We start from the raw sequence: 19,570 nt of genomic DNA on the forward strand, positions 1-19,570 counted from the left end.
AGGCTATTCTTCTCCTATCTTTTGTCGTCTTCTCCGTGCCACTGTTCACCTACAATTCTGGGTCTTGTTGGTATGTAAATGAGCTCTCTCGCAGAACTGGGGGCATCCCCAATGCGGCAAGAGAACTCTCTCCAGCGCCGCTTCCTCTTCTTCAGCAGCGTCTTCTTCCTCTCCTCCTTCCGGCGGCGACTCGAACTTCTAAGGCCTCCGGCCATGGGCAGAGCAGACTGCGCATGCCCATAGGCCACGAGAAAATGGCCGCTTGCATAGTATTGAAAGCGGCAAATTTCTCGGGGCCTGTGGCATGCGCAGTCTGCTCTGCCGAGGCCTAGAAGTAAGAAGACACCGCCGGAAAAAGAGAATGAAGAGGCCGTACCTGACAAAGATGGAGGCAGCGCTGGAGAGAGTTCTCTCGCAGCATTGGGGCCGCCCCCAGTGCTGTGAGAGAGCTAATTTGCATACCGAAAGAAACCGGGATTGTTGGCGAACGGCGGCGTGGAGAAGACGACGAAAGGTAGGAGACGAATAGCCTTTCTTAAGGCTATTCCAACGTGGTACTTAGAAAAAATGTCGTCTTGATGATAGGATCCCTTTAAGCCTACCTTCTACTTCCTAAGGCAAACAATAAAGCTTTTGGAAACCAATGACATGAACAGGAACGCGAGAGGTTCTACAAACTTACGGTATTTTTCTAGCGCACAGACTCGGCCTGGTGTAAAGAAAGATACTATTAAAACGGAATTTAAAAAAAGCGACCCATTAAGAGGCGGATTAGGATCTGTACTGTACAAGTCACTCAAAGTTTCTGTATAAAGTATGAAATGTATTTTATGTAAGACATGACAAGGCCTTCTAGTCCTTGGAGTGGAGAATCCGTTCCAGATGTGCCAGGCTATTTTTTCTTTGCCGCTTGCAAAAGCTGTTGAGATGATCCAAGGAACGAGAAAGGTTTTCTTTTCGCACCGGGTAAAGCTCCTTCCGAAATACTCCTGGGCAGGCGTCTTTGTGCAATGCTGTCCTTATTTTTTGATAATCCTACAAAAAATAATAAGAGGCCTTAACCAGACTTGAAGGAGGTGACACAAAACATAAAGTGAGATCCAGCTCGCAGCCATCTGCAACCGGATGTAGAGACAAGTGTAAAAGGGATATCCCAAAATCTGCTGCTCTACAGAGACCCTGCCGAAGCGTTGCGGACATGTACGATTAGTAAAGGCTTCTATTAGCAATGAAAAAACTATTCTGGAGCCGTTTTTTTTTTTTTTTGTTGTTGTTCCTCCGAGAAATTTAAGGATAAATTGGGTGTTACCATTCCCCTATCATTAAAAGTAATTTTTTTTTGTCCCTAACACATCTTCTTCTACTTTTAGATGTCTTCTCTGCACCGCTGTTAGGTATGTAATCCGACTTTCGTCGGTATGCAAATGAGTTCTCTCGCAGCACTGGGGGCGGGCCCCAGCGCTCAAAAAGCACTGGGTGCGTCCCCAACGCTGAGAGAGAACTCTCCAGCGCCGCCTCCATCTTCTTCAGGAACAGGCCGGCCTCTTCACGAGTCTTCTTCCGGCGGTGGCTTCAAACTTCTAGGCCTCGGGCAAGCCGACTGTGCATGCCTGCTGGCCACAAGAAAAATGGCCACTTGCACAGTATTGTACGCAGCCATTTTCTTGTGGCCGGCAGGCATGTGCAGTCGGCTTTGCCTGAGGCCTAGAAGTTTGAAGCCACCGCCGGAAGAAGAACCGTTCCTAAAGAAGAAGGAGGCGGCGCTGGAGAGTTCTATGGCAGCATTAGGAACACCTGCAGTGCTGCGAGAGAACTCATTTGCATACCGAAGAAAACCGGATTATATACCGAACGGCGGCCTGGAGAAGACATCTAAAGGTAGGAGAAGAATAGCCTTTCTTAAGGTTATTCCTGCATGTTAGGGTAAAAAAAAAAATACTTTTAATGATAAGATCCCTTTAAGAATTTTTGGTGAAGCCGTTTTCTTAATTTTCCATATTTTTATCTACTACTACTACTAATCCATAAAAGAGGTTTCCAGGATAACTCCCTTTTACCAATAGGAGGACAGGAAAGGTTCAGATTCCCTTTAAAGGGTTTGCCAAACGCACATTGGGTGAGGTAGTAGCTGAGGCCAGGGTCTGGTTTTCATTGAGTATTGTGCCCAGGTCTTACTCTATTTAATCCCTGATACCCATGTAGATTTGGATGACAAATGTCCTGTGTATCGTGCAGCTCAGTCCCTTTATTTCTTACGTCAGATTTAGTTGTTACTACAGTCACATGGAGCAAAAGGTAAAACTAAAATTCTGCAATTGGTAAAACTGCTGCAGCGATATTTTATTAGAGAAAACAATTAATTATTTCCATTGTTTTATTCTTGTCTTCTCTGATAACCAATTGCAGAATTTAAGAGGCGAATTCTGTGAAATCTGATCATAAAGGACATATCACGGTTAGAAAATATTTGCGATGACTGATCGCAAGAACGCGCGGTACTGATGATAACTGGGAAATGTCAGGCTTTCATCACCGTCAAAAGTGAAAGATTAATGTCATAATTTATGGTTTGGAGCTCACCCGCTGCCCTTTTCACTCTCAGCGCTTTGCAGTCGACAGGGTTGTCCTGCTTTACACGTTTCGGGACAGGAAGTAGAACGTTCTCCTCTTTCATGGCACTGCCGGTGGCAAGACTGAAAATGCACGAGAAAAAGAAAAAAAAATAAATGTCATTAATATCAGAGCAGAGTAAATGAATACATTTGAGAGTCACTTAAAGGGGTTGTACAGAAATGTAACCCTGGTTTATTGAGGTCTCTATACTGCCTACAGATTACAGCGCCATAGATTGTATTGTGGCTGTGCTTGGCACTGCAGCTCAGCCTCACATATTTGAATGGCACTGAGGATAGGGAATAACTTCCTGATGAGTGGTGGTCCGACTACTGTTCCCCCACCCACAGATCACGACCATGCCACTGCATTCATTCTCTACGAGACAGTAGAATACAGATCTCGTGTCTCAATGGACTGGCAATGCAATCCATCAGGCTGGGAGAAAAGGACCCCTATTGTCTGGATTGGCGGGGGTCCCAGCGGTCCAATTTCCACTAATCAGGAAGTTACCCCCTATCCCATTGGTAAGGGTTATCCTCCAAATCTTGGACAACCCCTTTAATCCCTCTTTCACCTCTGTTAAATGAAATATTTGTGAGGATACACCAATGTGATAGTCAATATCATCCTTATTACACAAGGCGTAAGATATACGGTTATTTCCTACTACTGACCACTTCTACAACCAAATAAAATCTCACCTTAATAACTTTCTCTTTCTCTCGGCAGCGGACGTCATCGCCATGTAGGACGGCTTCTCACCTAATTTTCCTAGATTCTTGCTCAATAAAGATGGAAGTCCTAGTCTGAGAGAATAAGATAGATCGTATTACTTGGAGGTTCTCATAGACAGTATGAGAAATTCATGGTATGGTCACGACCAACACATCATCAGAAGTGAATGGCCGAACTTCTGGGAGAGAGATTTCTTTGTCCAGATGCTGTAAAATTTAGCTTGAAACTTAATGAGTGACCTACAGTGCCTTTCCCTTGTAAATCGCTGCCTTCAATGTCAAGGTGTCACTATTTCTGTCATTATGCAAAGGCATGGCTGGTAATAGAGATGAGCGAACACTGTTCGAAACTGCAAACACCTTCATTGTGCCAAGAAACTGAAATGGAGGCACAAAGTTCACAAGGCGGAAACACTGATAGGTGTCACCTGAATCTCTCCATATGCAGGACTAGGGTGACATGCTGGTTCTGACGACAGTAACCTATCTATCTGCAGGGATGGGGGGATATGCTGGTTCTGGTGACAGTAACCTATCTATCTGCAGGACTGGGGTGATATGCTGGTTCTGGTGACAGTAACCTATCTATCTGCAGGGCTGGGGTGATATGCTGGTTCTGGTGACAGTAACCTATCTATCTGCAGGGCTGGGGTGATATGATGGTTCTGGTGACAGTAACCTATCTATCTGCAGGGCTGGGGTGATATGCTGGGTCTGGTGACAGTAACCTATCTATCTGCAGGGCTGGGGTGATATGCTGGTTCTGGTGACACTAACCTATCTATCTGCGTGGCTGGGGTGATATGCTGGGTCTGGTGACAGTAACCTATCTATCTGCGTGGCTGGGGCGATATTCTGGTTCTGGTGACAGTAACCTATCTATCTGCTGGACTGGGGTGATATGCTGGTTCTGGTGACAGTAACCTATCTATCTGCAGGGCTGGGGTAATATGCTGGTTCTGGTGACACCTATCTATCTGCAGGACTGGGGTGATACACTGGGGTCTGGTGACAGTAACCTATCTGCAGGGCTGGGGTGATATGCTGGTTCTGGTGACAGTAACCTATCTATCTGCAGGGCTGGGGTGATATGCTGGTTCTGGTGACAGTAACCTATCTATCTGCAGGGCTGGAGTGATATGCTGGTTCTGGTGACAGTAACCTATCTATCTGCAGGGCTGGGGTGATATACTGGGGTATGGTGACAATAACCTATCTGCAGGGCTGGGGTGATATGCTGGTTCTGGTGACAGTAACCTATCTATCTGCAGGGCTGGGGTGATATGCTGGTTCTGGTGACAGTAACCTATCTATCTGCAGGGCTGGGGTGATATGCTGGTACTGGTGACAGTAACCTATCTATCTGCACACTGGGGTGATATGCTGGGTCTGGTGACAGTAACCTATCTATCTGCAGGGCTGGGGTGATATGCTGGTTCTGGTGACAGTAACCTATCTATCTGCAGGGCTGGGGTGATATGCTGGTTCTGACGACACACTCCCTTTAATATAGCAGCATTGAGAAGGCACGAGATAAATACAGACATGGTTGGGAGGGATCTACTTGAAGACAGTTACCTTTGCAGCATGCTAGTAGGAGGCTGGATCCCTGTGCCACGTGTCTCCGGGTTTAGGTTGCCCTCAGAGAGTATAACAGTGGAGTTCATATCCGTGGGCTCAGGCCCCACCTTTAAGTTAAACGTGAAACCTAACTTCTGGATATCCTTGTCGTGAGCCATAAAGCCGCTGGCACTTCCCAGATTCTGTCTGACACTTGGGATATTCGCCACCTCTTTAGTAATGGTGATGGTTTTGTTCATACTTTCGGGGGTGTACACAATGGGGGTGAGCTCCTCGCTGATGGAATCCTCTGCGTTATTGCTTTTGGTGACTTGAGGTGCTCCAACATTTTGAGAATCTTGTGGAGAATCCATAAGTTTCCTTCTGGTTCTCTTAAGAGGGAGAACAACTTCTACTGGCTTTGGAGGAAGATTTTCCTTTATGGCTATTAAAGGGGCATCTATAGAACAGGAAAGAAGAACGGTTACTGAAGCTTTAAAGCGACTGTCTGACCAATGGTGCCCCTTATGGGTCCTGGCGGCTGCTATACCCCGCCCCTGGTATTTCGGCCTCCTCAGACTATATACTAGTCAAGCACTTGCTCGCCAGGGTATGGAGAGATTATTTCTGGTACAGCAAGAGCACGAGGAATATAAAAAGTACAGACTAATAATCCGCCACCGCCAACAATAATTATCAGGGAATTGGCCACATACACATTCATGATCAGATCCACTGACGACCGATCAAGACCAAAGATGGTGAGAGAAACTCTTTAAAACTGCAAAATGTTAAAGGGATCCTATCATTTAAACTTAATTTTTTTTATGCCTACCACGTAGGAATAACCTTAAGAAAGTCTATTCTTCTCCTACCTTTAGATGTCTTCTCCGCGCCGCCGTTCGGTTAAAATCACGTTTTCCGCCAGTATGTATATGAGTTCTCTCGCAGCACTGGGGGCGGTCCTCAGTACTCACTCAAACAGCACTGGGGGCGTCCCCAATGCTGCAAGAGAACTCTCTCCAGCGCTGCCTCCATCTTCTCCACGCGTCTTCAAACCTCTAGGCCTCGGGCAGCTAACTGCGCATTCCCGCCGGCCACAAGAAAATGGCCGCTGACAATACTGTATAAGCGGCAATTTTCTTGTGGCCGGCAGGCATGCGCAGTCGGCTTTACCCGAGGCCAAGAAGTTAGAAGCCACCGCCGGAAGAAGACTCGTGAAGAGGCCGTTCCTGATGAAGATGGAGGTGGCGCTGGACAGTTCTCTGGCAGCATTGGGGACGCCCCCAGTGCTGTTTGATCGCCAGGCACCGCCCCCAGTGCTGCAAGAGAACTCATTTGCATACTGGCAAAAAACGGGATTTTAACCGAACGGCAGCGCGGAGAAGACATCTAAAGGTAGGAGAAGATTTGACTTTCTTAAGGTTATTCCTACGTGATAGGCAGAAAAAAAATTGAGTTTAAATGATAGGATCCCTTTAAATTATATTTGAAAATGTTAAACATTTAGACAGTGTTAAAATGTGGTTATGTTCATGGGAAATCCTTTTAACTAAACAAGAAGTTGAACCTGTCAGCAGGCAGTTGTCTCCTATGTATGGCCAGAGCCTGGACGGTCACTATAACAATGTCTATGTTCTAATATTTCTATATCTGTCCATACCCTGTTTATTTCATGACAGGCTTTCCTATAATGGTTGCCTTTGTTCTGTCGTCTGGTTCTGGTCTCGTGACATTAAACATCCCATAGACTTGTTTGGGGTAAAAAGTGTCAGAATCTGAGAATTTTCGATAATGAGAAGTTAGACGATTGCCTGTGTAAGTAACTTTGTTTCACCTTCGTGTTTTGCCCTTTGACCACAAGTTATTGGCTGGCTACATTCTGCACAATAAGAGTTACATTGGACGTCGGGGGAATGATTTCTGAGGTGATGGGAAGTAACTAAAAAGACCCCTCAATGCCTGCTCTGTGTGAACACTAACAAGACTTGTCTCAAATGAGATAGATCACAAAAAAAATAAAAATGAAATTAAGACCCTACAGCTTTTCCGTCACTTAATAGATAATATTTCACCGAGCAGAACAAGGTTTTGATCAGAAACAGATTTCAGGCTCTTGTGCAAGTCAGTAATAGAAGATTTCAGTCCGAGGCTCGTAGGAGGCAAGGACATGGAGCGAGGAGAGTCTCGCGGTCTTAAAGGGAACAGAATATACTTAGGATTATGGGGGTTTGGGCTCCAAACTCAATGACCTGCGTCCTAAAGAAAAATCTCCAAAACGGGGCTACATAAAAGTGTTGCATTCGACGCACACGTGTATACACCTCGCATCGTAAGGACAGGCCATTGGTTTTGGGGCCAAAAACCGGACCGCGTTTCACAGTTAAGTGCTTGCCGTGTCTGAGTTCCAGCACGTAGCCCCATGTGTAAGCGGCCATTTTCTTGTGGCCTGTGGGCATGTGCAGTCGGCTCTGTCGCAGGCCTACAAGTTTGAAGCCAACGCCTGGAAGAAGACGCGCAGAGAGGCCGTTCCTGAAGGAGATGGAGGCGGCGCTGGAGAGTTCTCTGGCAGCAGTGGGGATGCCCCCAGTGCTATTTGAGCGTTGAGGCCCGCCCCCAGTGCTGCAAGAGAACTCATTTGCATACCGACGAAAACTGGGATATATACGGAACGGCGGCGCAGAGAAGACATCGAAAGGTAGGAGAAGAATAGCCGTTCGTTCAAAAAATGTGATTTTAATGGTAGAATCCCTTTAATACATTAAAAAGCCAATACCACACAGCAAAACAGTCAACTCCAAAATATCGAGCAGGGCACTCTCAGTATCTTCCTATTACTGGTGAACCCATAAGAAACTAATAGGGGAGTAGAGTCACCGTGTTGGCGTCGCACCCCATGTAGCTAAATCCAGAAATACACAGATATAGATTCCAGGCTACTATTCATGCAAAGGGAACCGCAGACACAGACACCCCTATCAGACAATAGATACCCAATAAAGTTGTGTTAGAGCAATCTCATTGGTCTCTCAACCCAACCTCAGCCCCTATAGCCGTGATGGCGAACCTATGACACGTGTGCCAGAGGTGGCACTCAGAGCCCTCTCTTTGGGCACCCATCCGTGGAGCAGATTGTACTGTGTGGGGGCCACCGTGGAGCAGATTATACTGTGTGGGTGCCACCGTGGAGCAGATTATACTGTGTGGGGGCCACTATGGAGCAGATTGGACTGTGTGGGTGCCACCATGGAGCAGATTATACTGTGTGGGGCCACTGTGGAGCAGATTGGATTGTGTGAGGGTCACAGTGGAGCAGAAAGCTCTATAACCCCCATTCGTATGACCATATTTTGCAGGTCTGTAATTGTGTGCAATTGTGGACCCGCACATTATTAAGGTTAAATTGCCGTGTTAGCACTTTGTGATAAATTAGTGGGTTTTGGGTTGCAGTTTGAGCACTCTGTCTCTAAAAAGTTCACCATCACTGCCTTATAGCAATCTTGGAGACAAATGGAAATGGTATTAGGCTATGCATGGGCTCCCTATATCACAATGGATCAGCCGCTCTCAAGGGAATGCCAGCTCCTCCCTACTACCATCTATTTAATTCTAAACCCCCGTACAGTGGAGCCTTGGACACATAGGGCTGATGACAAATGCAACCCCTGGTTGTGCGGGGTTGGAAGTGCTTTCTAGTGGTTTAGCCAAATGTATGAGGCCTCAGACGTCTTATGAATAGCAAATCTGAAGAAGCAGTATTTTTTGTATTGTATGGCTGGGAGGGGGTCACTCGCACCCTTCAAAACTGGCTTGTGTATGGTGCAGCTCTTGGCCGTGAGTTTATCAACATTGTAAAAAAAATATAGTCAATTCTGCAAAAAATAATCAATAAAATGAAAAAGCAAGGTAAAGGCAACAAAAGGCAGAATGACAAACACAGAATTTTTTTTTCTTCTAAATAAACTTTTCAAACATGTGAATGGGAGCTAGAAAAACAAAAAAAAACCCCACAAGTACATTAACAAAAACCAAAATAAAACTTGCGACGCTTCAGCAACAATGTAGCAGATCATTTCCATTTCCATTTGAATGCAGCATTGAAAATACACACAAAAAAAAAAGTAGAAAAAAAATAAAAAAGAAAAAGCCAAACACTAATTTGATAACAAAGGCCATTAATCAGCGACATCGCATGCCAAGTATTACTCATATATGCAGCAAATCTTTACAACAAAGAGGCAGGACTGCCGGGAGTAACTATGGCTACCTATCTGTAATGTCAAAAGGAGCCGTGTGGGTGAATCTCAGACTCCTGGTCTCTGTGGTAACCTACATTTGTGCAAACGAAATAAATATTAGCGCCGTCGATGTAGCTGCGCGTGTTGTCGATGCAAACGACTGGGAAGGGAAAGAGTTAAAAACCGGGGGAAAAAAGTTTCAGAAGAGTCATCGTGGGAATGTCACGACATCCGGCGGCTCCCCATCACCAGCCCCGGGACTGCTAGAGAGCCGTGTGCAGACTGATCCCGGGATCGTTATTTGCAGGACTGACCTCAGCAAAAAAAAAAACATGGATGGTTTTAGGATAAAACCCCTGCACCAGGAACCCCCCAACGTCATGACAAAGGTGCAAGGTGAAGACGTTACTGCCGCTTTTACTTTCATGGGAGGTCACGGAATTTTAGAAGAAAAACTACAATAATAAACCGCAGCCCCTTCCTGTCACCACTTTCCCTGGGGGGTACAGTTTTGTCCTTTTTTTTTTTTTTTTGCAATATTTTTAAGGTTGGGGTTATACAAATAATTTTTGCAGGTTTTATGATATAGAAGGCTTTATTTTTATGCATTTTTTTTATTTTTGAATATTATTTCTTGAATTTTTTTAAATTTTTTTCTCTCACTCGTGATAATTTTTCGTACAGGTATCGTGTGCGCTTCTGGGGTTAGAGTCTGTGATTTTTTTTTATTACATTGTGTCGCCATAATACACCTTTGGATTCATGTTAACATTACTCTTTCTTTATTTCCCTTGTACCTGGGGCTGACACATTAGACCCCAGTTTCAGAAGGCGACCTCCTAAAATAAACTGAGCAACTGATCTGTGGACTCTAGGACCCAGCGGCTCATACAGTTCCCAGCCCCCCACCCATTCCATCATGGGAGTGATGTCCCACTTCACCTAATGTTGTCTATAACCCATCAGCCCTAACAGTTCCAGAATTGTCTGAATACGACGGCAACATGTCCTGTGGGTGACAGGAGACAACCAAATAATTTTGGGATACTCTGTCCAGGGAGGTCTATCCATGGTTGTGTATCTGTACAGCCACCCAATGGTAGTAATGTGAATTACAACATGACAAGCTAATGCTTGTTTTATACTATATCTGATCCATGGGGTCTGACACCCAGATCCTGCACAGATCAGCTGTTGTGGAGGATGGAGCAGTAACAGTAACAATAGCGGAGTTGCAGACCCATTCACTATAGGTCCTCGGCCCCGGGGAACTGCATCACTGCTTCCATTATCTGAATAGGAGCACTCGCCCCTCCACTGCAGTAACTTCAAGCACCCAGAACAGCTGATCTGTGGGGGGTCCAGGTCCACAGAATCAAAATATTAGCACCCAGAATATCCCTTTAAGCACATTTGATTTAAGGTAAGTCTATATACATCATTAGGCCTCATGCACACTGCTGTCCTATGGTGCTCCTATACCTCTCTGCACCTCTATATGGGGCACAAGTTGTTTTTCTAGGTGACAATAGATCTGAGGCATACTACATTGTGTGCTGTATTACTAGGATTTTCTCCCCTTAAAGTATAATTTCAAGGGATGAATATGGCGCCCCCTGTAGATACCATACGGCAGGACAAGTGGTGGTCGTGTGCACAAGGCCTAGCACTTAACCAACTCTACACAGAAAACCAGCCTTTAACCGTGCCTACCTAACGGGGGCGCTCTTTCTGCACCATGGTCAGAAGAGCCTAATTTCAAAAGGAAAAGACTTGTTAGATTTTTCTAGGCCTCCTCTTGTGCGGCGTCGCGTCCAGCCGTTCCCTGCGTCCTACTCCGAATGCCTAGGTTTCAATGAGCTCAGAAAAAATGGGTCATGGCAAGGAATTAAAGATTATTAAATCTATCAGAACGTTATCAAATTATATCAATACGATCAGTCCGAATACGGACACGACAGGCCGATTCCTCGGGCTCAAGCACACGACCAAGCGGGGTCAGATTTTTATGTTAAACAGAATGCACTTGGATGATAATCGAGAGCCTTGCACACTCCATTGATTTCAATGGGGGATTCCGTTTCGTTTTCATGGATCTGCTCTATAAATATTGAAATGGAACGGAGCATCAGAGCCTTGGGCTGCAAACGCGTCGTGTGCATGATGCCTTAGTCACCCAGATGACTCTTCTCCCCGTTTTTTTTCCAAAATGTGTTCCAACTGTAACCTGGGAGCTTGTGGGGTTTTAGGTTTCCCCCGGTGAATCTCCTGACCGTTCCGCTTTAAGAGCGCACGGTACTGATTCTCTGTCAGGAGAAGACAGCCCACGCTTTAACCAAAACTTACAAGGAATCCAGAAAGAAGAAGTAAACAAACAAACTGCTAGTGATTAGCTTTATGATATGCAAGTTAGCAAACTCCCTCATGGCTGCGTTTGATGAATAGAAAAACAATTACCATTTTGCATAGAAACGAGACACCTACATAAAAAATAATTAGTTTTGTGGGACTCCAGAACAACAATCATAATGGCTATTAGTGGATAATACAGGTTGACTGCAGATTCTGACGTCTCGCAACATAACAGACAAGAGATCTGAATCCATCTGATGGTGACTAGAGATGAGCGAGTAGTGAAATATTCGAGATTCAATATTTATTTCGAGTAGAGCCTCAATATTCGACTACTCGATCGAATATCAAATCCCATTATAGTCTATGGGGTCCGTGCGCCTTAACTGCACAGCGCTTGCAGTTGCGCTGATAAAAAGTAAGCTCCCTCGTAACAGCAAGCTGCTGCTCTCCTGACTAGCAAAGAAGGGCCTGCGGCAAATCAGCGCTGGTTTTGCAGCAGTCTCGTACTTGCTAGTCAGGAGAGCTGGCAGCTTGTTGTTACGAGGGAGCTTACTTTTTCTCATAGGAATGAATTGATCAGTGTTGATAGGCCAATCTACAGCATTCGGCCAATTAATGCTGGTTCTGCCGGAGTATAAGATCGGACCACAGCAGTCTCCTTTGAGGTCTGATCTTAGACTCCGCCTCCTCACAGACGAGCCTCCGGCAGAACCAGTGTTGATTGGCCGAATGCTGTACACTGGCCAATCAACGCTGATCAATTCATTCCTATGAGAAAAAGTAAGCTCCCTCATAACAGCAAGCTGCCAGCTCTCCCGACTAGCAAGGACGAGCCTGCCGCAGAACCAGCATTGATTGGCCGAATGCTATACAGTGTATAGCATTCGGCCAATCAACGCTGGTTCCGAATCGAATATTTACTGCAAATAGCTAGTAGTATTCCATCGAGTACGAATACCGTAGTATTCTATGGAATACCTACTCGATTGAGTACTACTCACTCATCTCTAATGGTTACTCATTGATTATACCCGGGGCTGGGGAGTCCGGAGGCCGAAGCACAGACTTGGACTTAGCCATTGAATTCCGAGGAAAGTAAACTTGTAACAACTTCTACATCTAATGATACAATATTAATAACTGTGGAATTGAATGAAAAATAATGACTTTATTTAGAAGCGGAGTCCCTGTTGGTAACTTTTTTTCCGACTAGGATTCCGCAGCCCTGGATATACCCCAAAGAAGGTTTGGCTGGATTTTTAATGTTTGTCTTATTCAGAATTTTTTATGAAATAAAAGAATATTAAAAATAATAAATTTCCATTTATTTTCTGTATGTTCCTGAGTCTTATAGAAATCATACACAGCGGTTAAATCTTCTGCAGGTCTGTTATATCCTCTTGCCCTAATGCAGAAAGCAGATGATAACAATGGGAGCTGAGCTGCAGTAACAGCGCCCGGCTATGTGCATTATAATAGCTGATCTGTATGAGGGCCGGCTGCCCCCCTGTTTATGGCCCACCCTGGACAACCCCTTTAACTATAGCAAATGCAAATCTCCAGGCTCACAGAAAAGCTTTATAGGCACTTTTTGCATGTGACAACTCTTACCAAAAGATTATTGTCTAGCGCCCAGGTAGATATAGATATACTAACTACATATACTACTATATTTATGGAATTTATTTATTTATTTTAATGGACAAATTCTCATTTTTTGTTTGTTTTTAAAGACATTAAGTCAAAAAGCAGCAGCACAAGCGTCGCTATGGAAGAAAACAATTGTAGATCAGCTGTTTCCGAATGTGCATATTGTGCAAAATCCACCAAAATACGAAAGGGGGAAATAGCCAAGTACACGAGGGTTTAGGGCTCTTGTTGACAAGTGAGATCCATACAATTATACTGGATATTAAATATGACTCTGCAAATATGGACTAATGACCAGAGTATCACAGGTGGCCACGGCTTTGCAATTTCCGTGTAAAGTCCACCTTCCGTTTCAACATCTTGAAGTGATTAGGACCAAGAACCGGTTCCCCAGAAGGTGCAACTAGATCTATATAAATCTTCATTCACACTCAAGTGAAGGTTAGGGGTGGGGGGATGGGAATTTTTTTTCTTCTAACAGGAAAGCAGTGAGATTTGTCATGGATTGAACATGACGGAGCCCGGGTTACCGTTTTGTTGCGAGGCTTCTTGTCAGCGGGTTATTATATCTTCCTGAGATTTAGATCTTTGGGTTTCGGGTTGCACGGCTGATAGCGTCTCCCTTACAATGAAATCCATGTGTAATATCCACGGGGGACACACAAAGATTAGACTAGTAGTTAGAGATAGGCCGTGTGAGAATGTGCCCCACGCTGGATGATAAACCTGATGGTCCTGATGATAAATCTGGTCCAAGTTTGTACAACCTATTAGTTGGTTCATTCCGAGCCACAAGTCTAATTTTGATGCAATTTGGAACACTAAAATGGTTCAGAACTTTCCGCACATCTTATTCTCATTTAACAGATCATGTGATTCAGACCCAAAATGTAATGCACTTTATTTCAAACTCTTGTAGTTTCTGCCATTGGGTAATTTGCTAACTTGCTGTTCTCTCCCTGTTACTAGGGAAGTTCCGAAGTTTAGAAACCGACTGAGTCAAGATGGGATACAGTCTATACACACATTTCCCTGCCTGTACACTGCACAGAGAGGAATCTGCAGCTTTTCATAGATCATACTGAGTGTAAGCTACTCCTGGCAGAATTACATGTATAGAAACTAGTAGTGGTCATAATGGACGGGCGAATCAGAAAAATCCAGTCTAAAACTAGATGTGTCCCAGTTTGTGCAATTTACACTGAGGGTGGGTTCACATCGGCGCCCCGGTCTCCGCTTTCAGGTTTCTGTCTTCTGCTGACAGGAGATGGAAACCCGGTAGACAGTGTCTGCCCATGAGCGTTTTGCGGTTTTTGGGACAAAGCTGTCTGTTTTTTTAACCAGCTTTGTGTCTGGTTAAAAAAAACCCAAAAAACCCCAGTTTTGCCACAGAGACCAGAAGACGCTCACGGGCAGACACTTTGCAAAACTGACCGCTGCTTTCCGTCTCCTGTCCAGGCAGAAGATGGGAACCTGAAAGCGGACACCGGGTGCAGGTGTGAACCCACCCTAAGTTGAGTCAAGTTGCAATCAAGAAAATACAACATTCACCGTTCACACTGCTCTCTACATTTGCATCCCCTGCACTTAGTAATAACTATTAAGGGCATTGAAAATTTGTCCCATTTAGTGGTCAGTAGATTAGTGGACGATGCAATGTAAGCAACAAAGTGTGCTTGTTAGTATACCTGTGATGTATAGTATTGTATAAATACACGACACCATATGCTTCTGTGCATTAAATAACCATGCACTATATGATTTTACAGGATGGTCCCCTATATATATATATACACACACTATATATATATATACACTATATATAATATATATTTATATATACACTGTATATATATATATGCACAAATTTTTTGATAGTCAAATTAAAATGTACATATGCACACGCCAAGACGACTTCATAAGTCTATTATAACAAACACCCCTCCCCAGTGTCCCATTACTATCATTCGGTATATAAATCTACATAATAGGTCTAAAGCAGTTTAATATCTCGTTCTTTCTGGAACTTTCTCTATGACGATGACTTGCATTTCTACTTCCTGATCTTGCAGATGTTAAATTTCATTTCCCAGGTAGACACAAGAACCAAATCAAAAATAATTCAGACTCTCTCAAGTACTAATGATATATTCAGAACTGCTACAAGAGATAGCGGGAGACAAGGAGCGCTGAGGGGATGAGGATGCGGCTGTGTCGAGGATATTCAGAAGAATACACTTACTTTCTTGTCCGCTCCAAGGCTTGACAGCTGACACGGCGCTTTCATTCGGGACTTCGCTGCTTGCGGACTGAAGTTTAGGGTCTGGTTTCTCTCCGCCTACGAGAAGAAGACGACTTTCTTACATCACAGTTGTATAGACTGAGAATCTTAATACTGTAAAATTAATTTGTCCTTATTGATGAGTAATTAATAATAATAGTAATACTGATACTCTATCCACAAGATGGGTCAGGGGTATCTGGACCCCACCCATACACGGTACAGACCTGCTCCTACTACAGAGAATGGGAGAGGGGCTGCAGTTCCAGGTACCACCGAAGTGATCATCTATCTGGCGTCCAAACACTCGAACCCCGAACCAATGACCTGGAAGCCGTATATAAGGTATATCAATCAAACGGCAATGCAAAAACATGAACTTACAGCATGGAGTGGTCTGTGTGTGTGACAGATGAGGAAAGGACAATATGGAGGACATATCCGGTAAATCAGTTCTATTGAGATCTTCGACAATGGTCTGGTCGGCCCAGACAACGGCCTTCTCTCTCTGAACCAAGTGCTTGAGCTCTTGGAAGTCCGACTCGACGACGGTGTCTGCTAATCCGGCCTGTTGTAATAGTTCATATTGCTTTCGGAAGGCAGGCAGGAAGGTGTTGAGCAACCTAGAGGAACAAAAAGGAAAAAGTCATCAGTAAAACACAAAACCATAAATGTAAGAATACTGGGTGTCAGGCAGAGGATTTTTCACTCGGCTGTCAGTATCAGGATGGAGGTCTAACTTTTGGCAACCCCGGTGAAAAGGGAAGTAGAGCCAGGCGATCACTGCTGCCTCTTATTCTGCTGATCAGCAGGGGCCACGGGCCGGTCTCCCACTTATCTGACATTGATAGACCCCCCCTATGGGCAGCAAGTCAATACTGTGCTCCTTGGGAGGATATGCCAGGTAAGTGTCCCCTCCTCAGATAAGGCCTAGTATAAGGAGCACTGGTCGTACATAAAGTATGCACAAAACTGAGTATATACTACACTCCAGGTGCAAAAAGCAGTCCAAGGACTTGTGCACACAACAGTGTGTATCGACAGCCATGTTTTTCCCAGATAACACATAGACCCATTCATTTCTATGCCGTGAATTTTCGCTGGCCTGTGAACCTGATGCAAAGCTCAGGAGGGATTCCTGCCCATTTTGCAGCCTGGGCTCACTGAGGAGGGACAAGTGTGACACACAGATGTCATCCATGGCCCGTCCTTGCCATTCAACAACGGGCCGGCTACAAGTGCAAGTCCCAGTGATTATCAATGTATACCATGTAATGATTAACTTCCCCTGTGGTGGCGCTGCAGGTGAATGTTCAGTGAAGTAAGTATGGCTTTATCTACCTCTTGTGTCACCCCCTCTGCCTCATAGATTGTAAGCTCTTGCAAGCAGGGCCCTCAGTCTCATTGTATGAACTGACTATTGCTCTGTAATGTATCTTTATTGTCTGTACTTGAACCCTACAAATTGTACAGCGCTGCGGAATATGTTGGCGCTATAGGAATAAAATGGATTATTTTACTATTATTTTCAAAAATTTTCATTGGCCAGACAACCTCTATATGATAAAAAAATAAAATAAAATAAATTATTTATATATATGTATATATTTATAATTTTTTTTTTTTTTAAAGGGGACTGTCCAAGAATTACGAACTCATGGCCTATCCTAGATTTCGGATTGACAGCTCCTGCACCGACGAGCTGCATGTAGCTGCTTCCCTCTATTACATACAACACAGGGCCGGAAGCAGACGGCTCTATTCCCTACATAGTAGTAGCCAGATGCCACTTCTGCTCCCATTGACTTCAGCCGATCAGTGCGGGAGGAATGGCCTAAGGAAAATTCCTCAAAAATTCCTAATTCTTAGACCATCCCTTTAAAGAGGTCTAGGGTTGAGTCGATCTTGAGATTTCAGGATTGATTTTAACATTCGATTTCCGATCATTTTACAGCCCATCCCAATCGTGAAATTTGCTCGATCGCCGATTGGGATCCGATCTTTCCCGATCGCTCACCCCTAAAGAGGGCCTTTCCTGTCCTCACACACCTGTGGTTTTATATACCGCCAGTCCACGGCTATGGGCTAGTACTGTCAGGGGGAGCGTTCCTCACAGCCCCGGGGGCACATAACGGGAAAGCCGCTGAATTCAGTGCACTGTCTGCTTTCTAGTGCTCTATAAAACCGCACGTGCAGGAGGACATCAAAGGCCCCCCCTTGAAAAGAATCAAAAATGCAAACCCATCGTCACCTACTTTTCACTGTATCTATATTCTCGTTCCTGGAGAGACACAAGCAGGTTCATGTGCTCGATCTGAGCTTTTAAATCTTTTACTTCCAGTCTTAAGTGGTGACGCTGCAAATCATTGGAAAGCTCCTGAAACAGAAAAAAATAGAAAAAAATAAAAATCTAAAAAAAAAGTAGAGTGTGTGTGTGTATGTAGACCGAAGCAACGCATACATCAACTTCCAGGTGGACGTATCAGGGAGAGGTTATGAAAGGCCCAACTTATTTCTAGGCCTCTTACAATTAACTACTGGTAGGGGATAAATTATTAATGAAAATGTCACCGGAGCTATTTATAGAAAAGGATCATGGCTACTCTGCGAGAGAAGCTTATGAAATATTAACAAGTGAAATCTGTGAAGAATCAAAATCCATCGGAAATTAACTTAAAATAGAAATATGACAATATTCTAAACTGGTGCGGTTGGACGGTCGCCTCTCGCCTGTTTGAGGCCTTGAAAGAAAAAAGACTTTTTTGGTAAAAAGCGTTGGAATAGAGATTTGGAAATGTGACGAGACCTTGTAGAGTGAAACGTTCTGTAATATTGTAAAGGCTTGATAAAAAGATACAAAAGCTAAACCCAGAGAAGGCCACAGACGTTGCAGACAACTATGTCGCTCAGCCCATCAGGGTCCACGTGGTTGGGGAGAGGAGAATAGGTTGGTGTCTGACTCTTCTGGTAGTAGATCATCTCTAGAGATGAGCGAGTTCTGTTGGGATCAGCAGATCCGAACAGCACGCTCCATAGAAATGAATGGATGCACCTGGTACTTCCGCTTTGACGGCGGCCGGCCATTTAACCCCCCACGTGCCGGCTACGTCCATTCATTTCTATGCGAGCGTGCTGTTCGGATCGGCTGATCCGAACAGTACTCGCTCATCTCTAATCATCTCCACAAGACCATGTGAGGTCATGTTCATTGGTCATAGGCAGGTCAGACACATGCCAGTCAATGGGGCCAAACTGCAATCCCAATCACCACACAATAGTCAAGGCTGTGCTTGGGAAGTAGGAAAGAGGTCGCGGGGCTTGTCTTATCAAAGATGTCGGCCCCCACTGGTCTTCTATGGCTGACCTAAGGATAGGATGTCAGTACTATACATGTGAAATCCCTTTACTCTAAAGTGTATATGAACACAGCACTGCTCAGAGAGGACGACACGTGACATGTACAGTCACAAGAATACAGACAGTCCATTACCATTGGGATCTGCTTGTCCGGACCCAGCAACTTCATCTCGTTTTCCAGACGACGGAGCCAGTTTGTGTTCTCCTCGAAACGTTTCATCTCCTCGTGCTTCCTCTTCTGTATAATGGCCTGTTTGGTCTTCAAAGCGTCAAGTCTGTGATCCCTCTTCAGTGTTGCCTACAAAACAGATTCCGTTAGACTGGGAGACAAGGCGTTTCCGGAAAAAAAATACAAGTACCAACAATGTAAAGCGATGCTCCCCCTTTCTTCCCGCTATCATGTGTTTCATAGTACCAGTCTGCATATTTGGGGAACCTACTGGGTGGTCTATAATGCCTTCACCCCGATGGGACTGCAAACGGTGCACCCCCCATAGTGACACCCTGTTCACAACATCTATAATACTAAATGCACAAGCACATGTTTATCGTTAAAAAAAAAAAAAAAAAAAAAAAAAAAAAAATTTAAGGGGATTCTACCACTAAACCAACATTTTTTCTAATTACCACATTGGACTAGCCTTAAGAAAGCCTATTCGTCTCCTACATTTCTCAGTCGCCTCCGGCCTGTCCTTCCGTAGAAATACCAGTTTTTACCGGTATGCAAATGAGTTCTCCTGTAACAATGGGGGCGGGCCCCAGCGCTGAAAGGGCAATCC

At 44.6% G+C, this 19,570-nt stretch overlaps 1 protein-coding gene across 1 annotated transcript in view; it reads right to left on the minus strand.

Annotated features, from left to right (window-relative positions):
* Positions 1-892: 892 nt before the first annotated feature.
* The window catches only part of KIF18A (kinesin family member 18A), a 40,799-nt gene continuing 22,121 nt past the window's right edge, over positions 893-19,570 (minus strand). The window contains exons 10-17 of the mRNA XM_075283599.1: positions 18,925-19,089; positions 17,690-17,811; positions 15,819-16,057; positions 15,396-15,491; positions 4,929-5,370; positions 3,318-3,422; positions 2,581-2,693; positions 893-1,035 (exon numbers count right to left, since the gene is read on the minus strand). Of these exons, the coding sequence (XP_075139700.1) occupies positions 893-1,035; positions 2,581-2,693; positions 3,318-3,422; positions 4,929-5,370; positions 15,396-15,491; positions 15,819-16,057; positions 17,690-17,811; positions 18,925-19,089 (1,425 nt within the window). The remainder of the gene's footprint in view (positions 1,036-2,580; positions 2,694-3,317; positions 3,423-4,928; positions 5,371-15,395; positions 15,492-15,818; positions 16,058-17,689; positions 17,812-18,924; positions 19,090-19,570) is intronic.

This window comes from Leptodactylus fuscus, chromosome 7 (genome assembly GCF_031893055.1).
Source record: "Leptodactylus fuscus isolate aLepFus1 chromosome 7, aLepFus1.hap2, whole genome shotgun sequence".
Taxonomy (NCBI): domain Eukaryota; kingdom Metazoa; phylum Chordata; class Amphibia; order Anura; family Leptodactylidae; genus Leptodactylus; species Leptodactylus fuscus.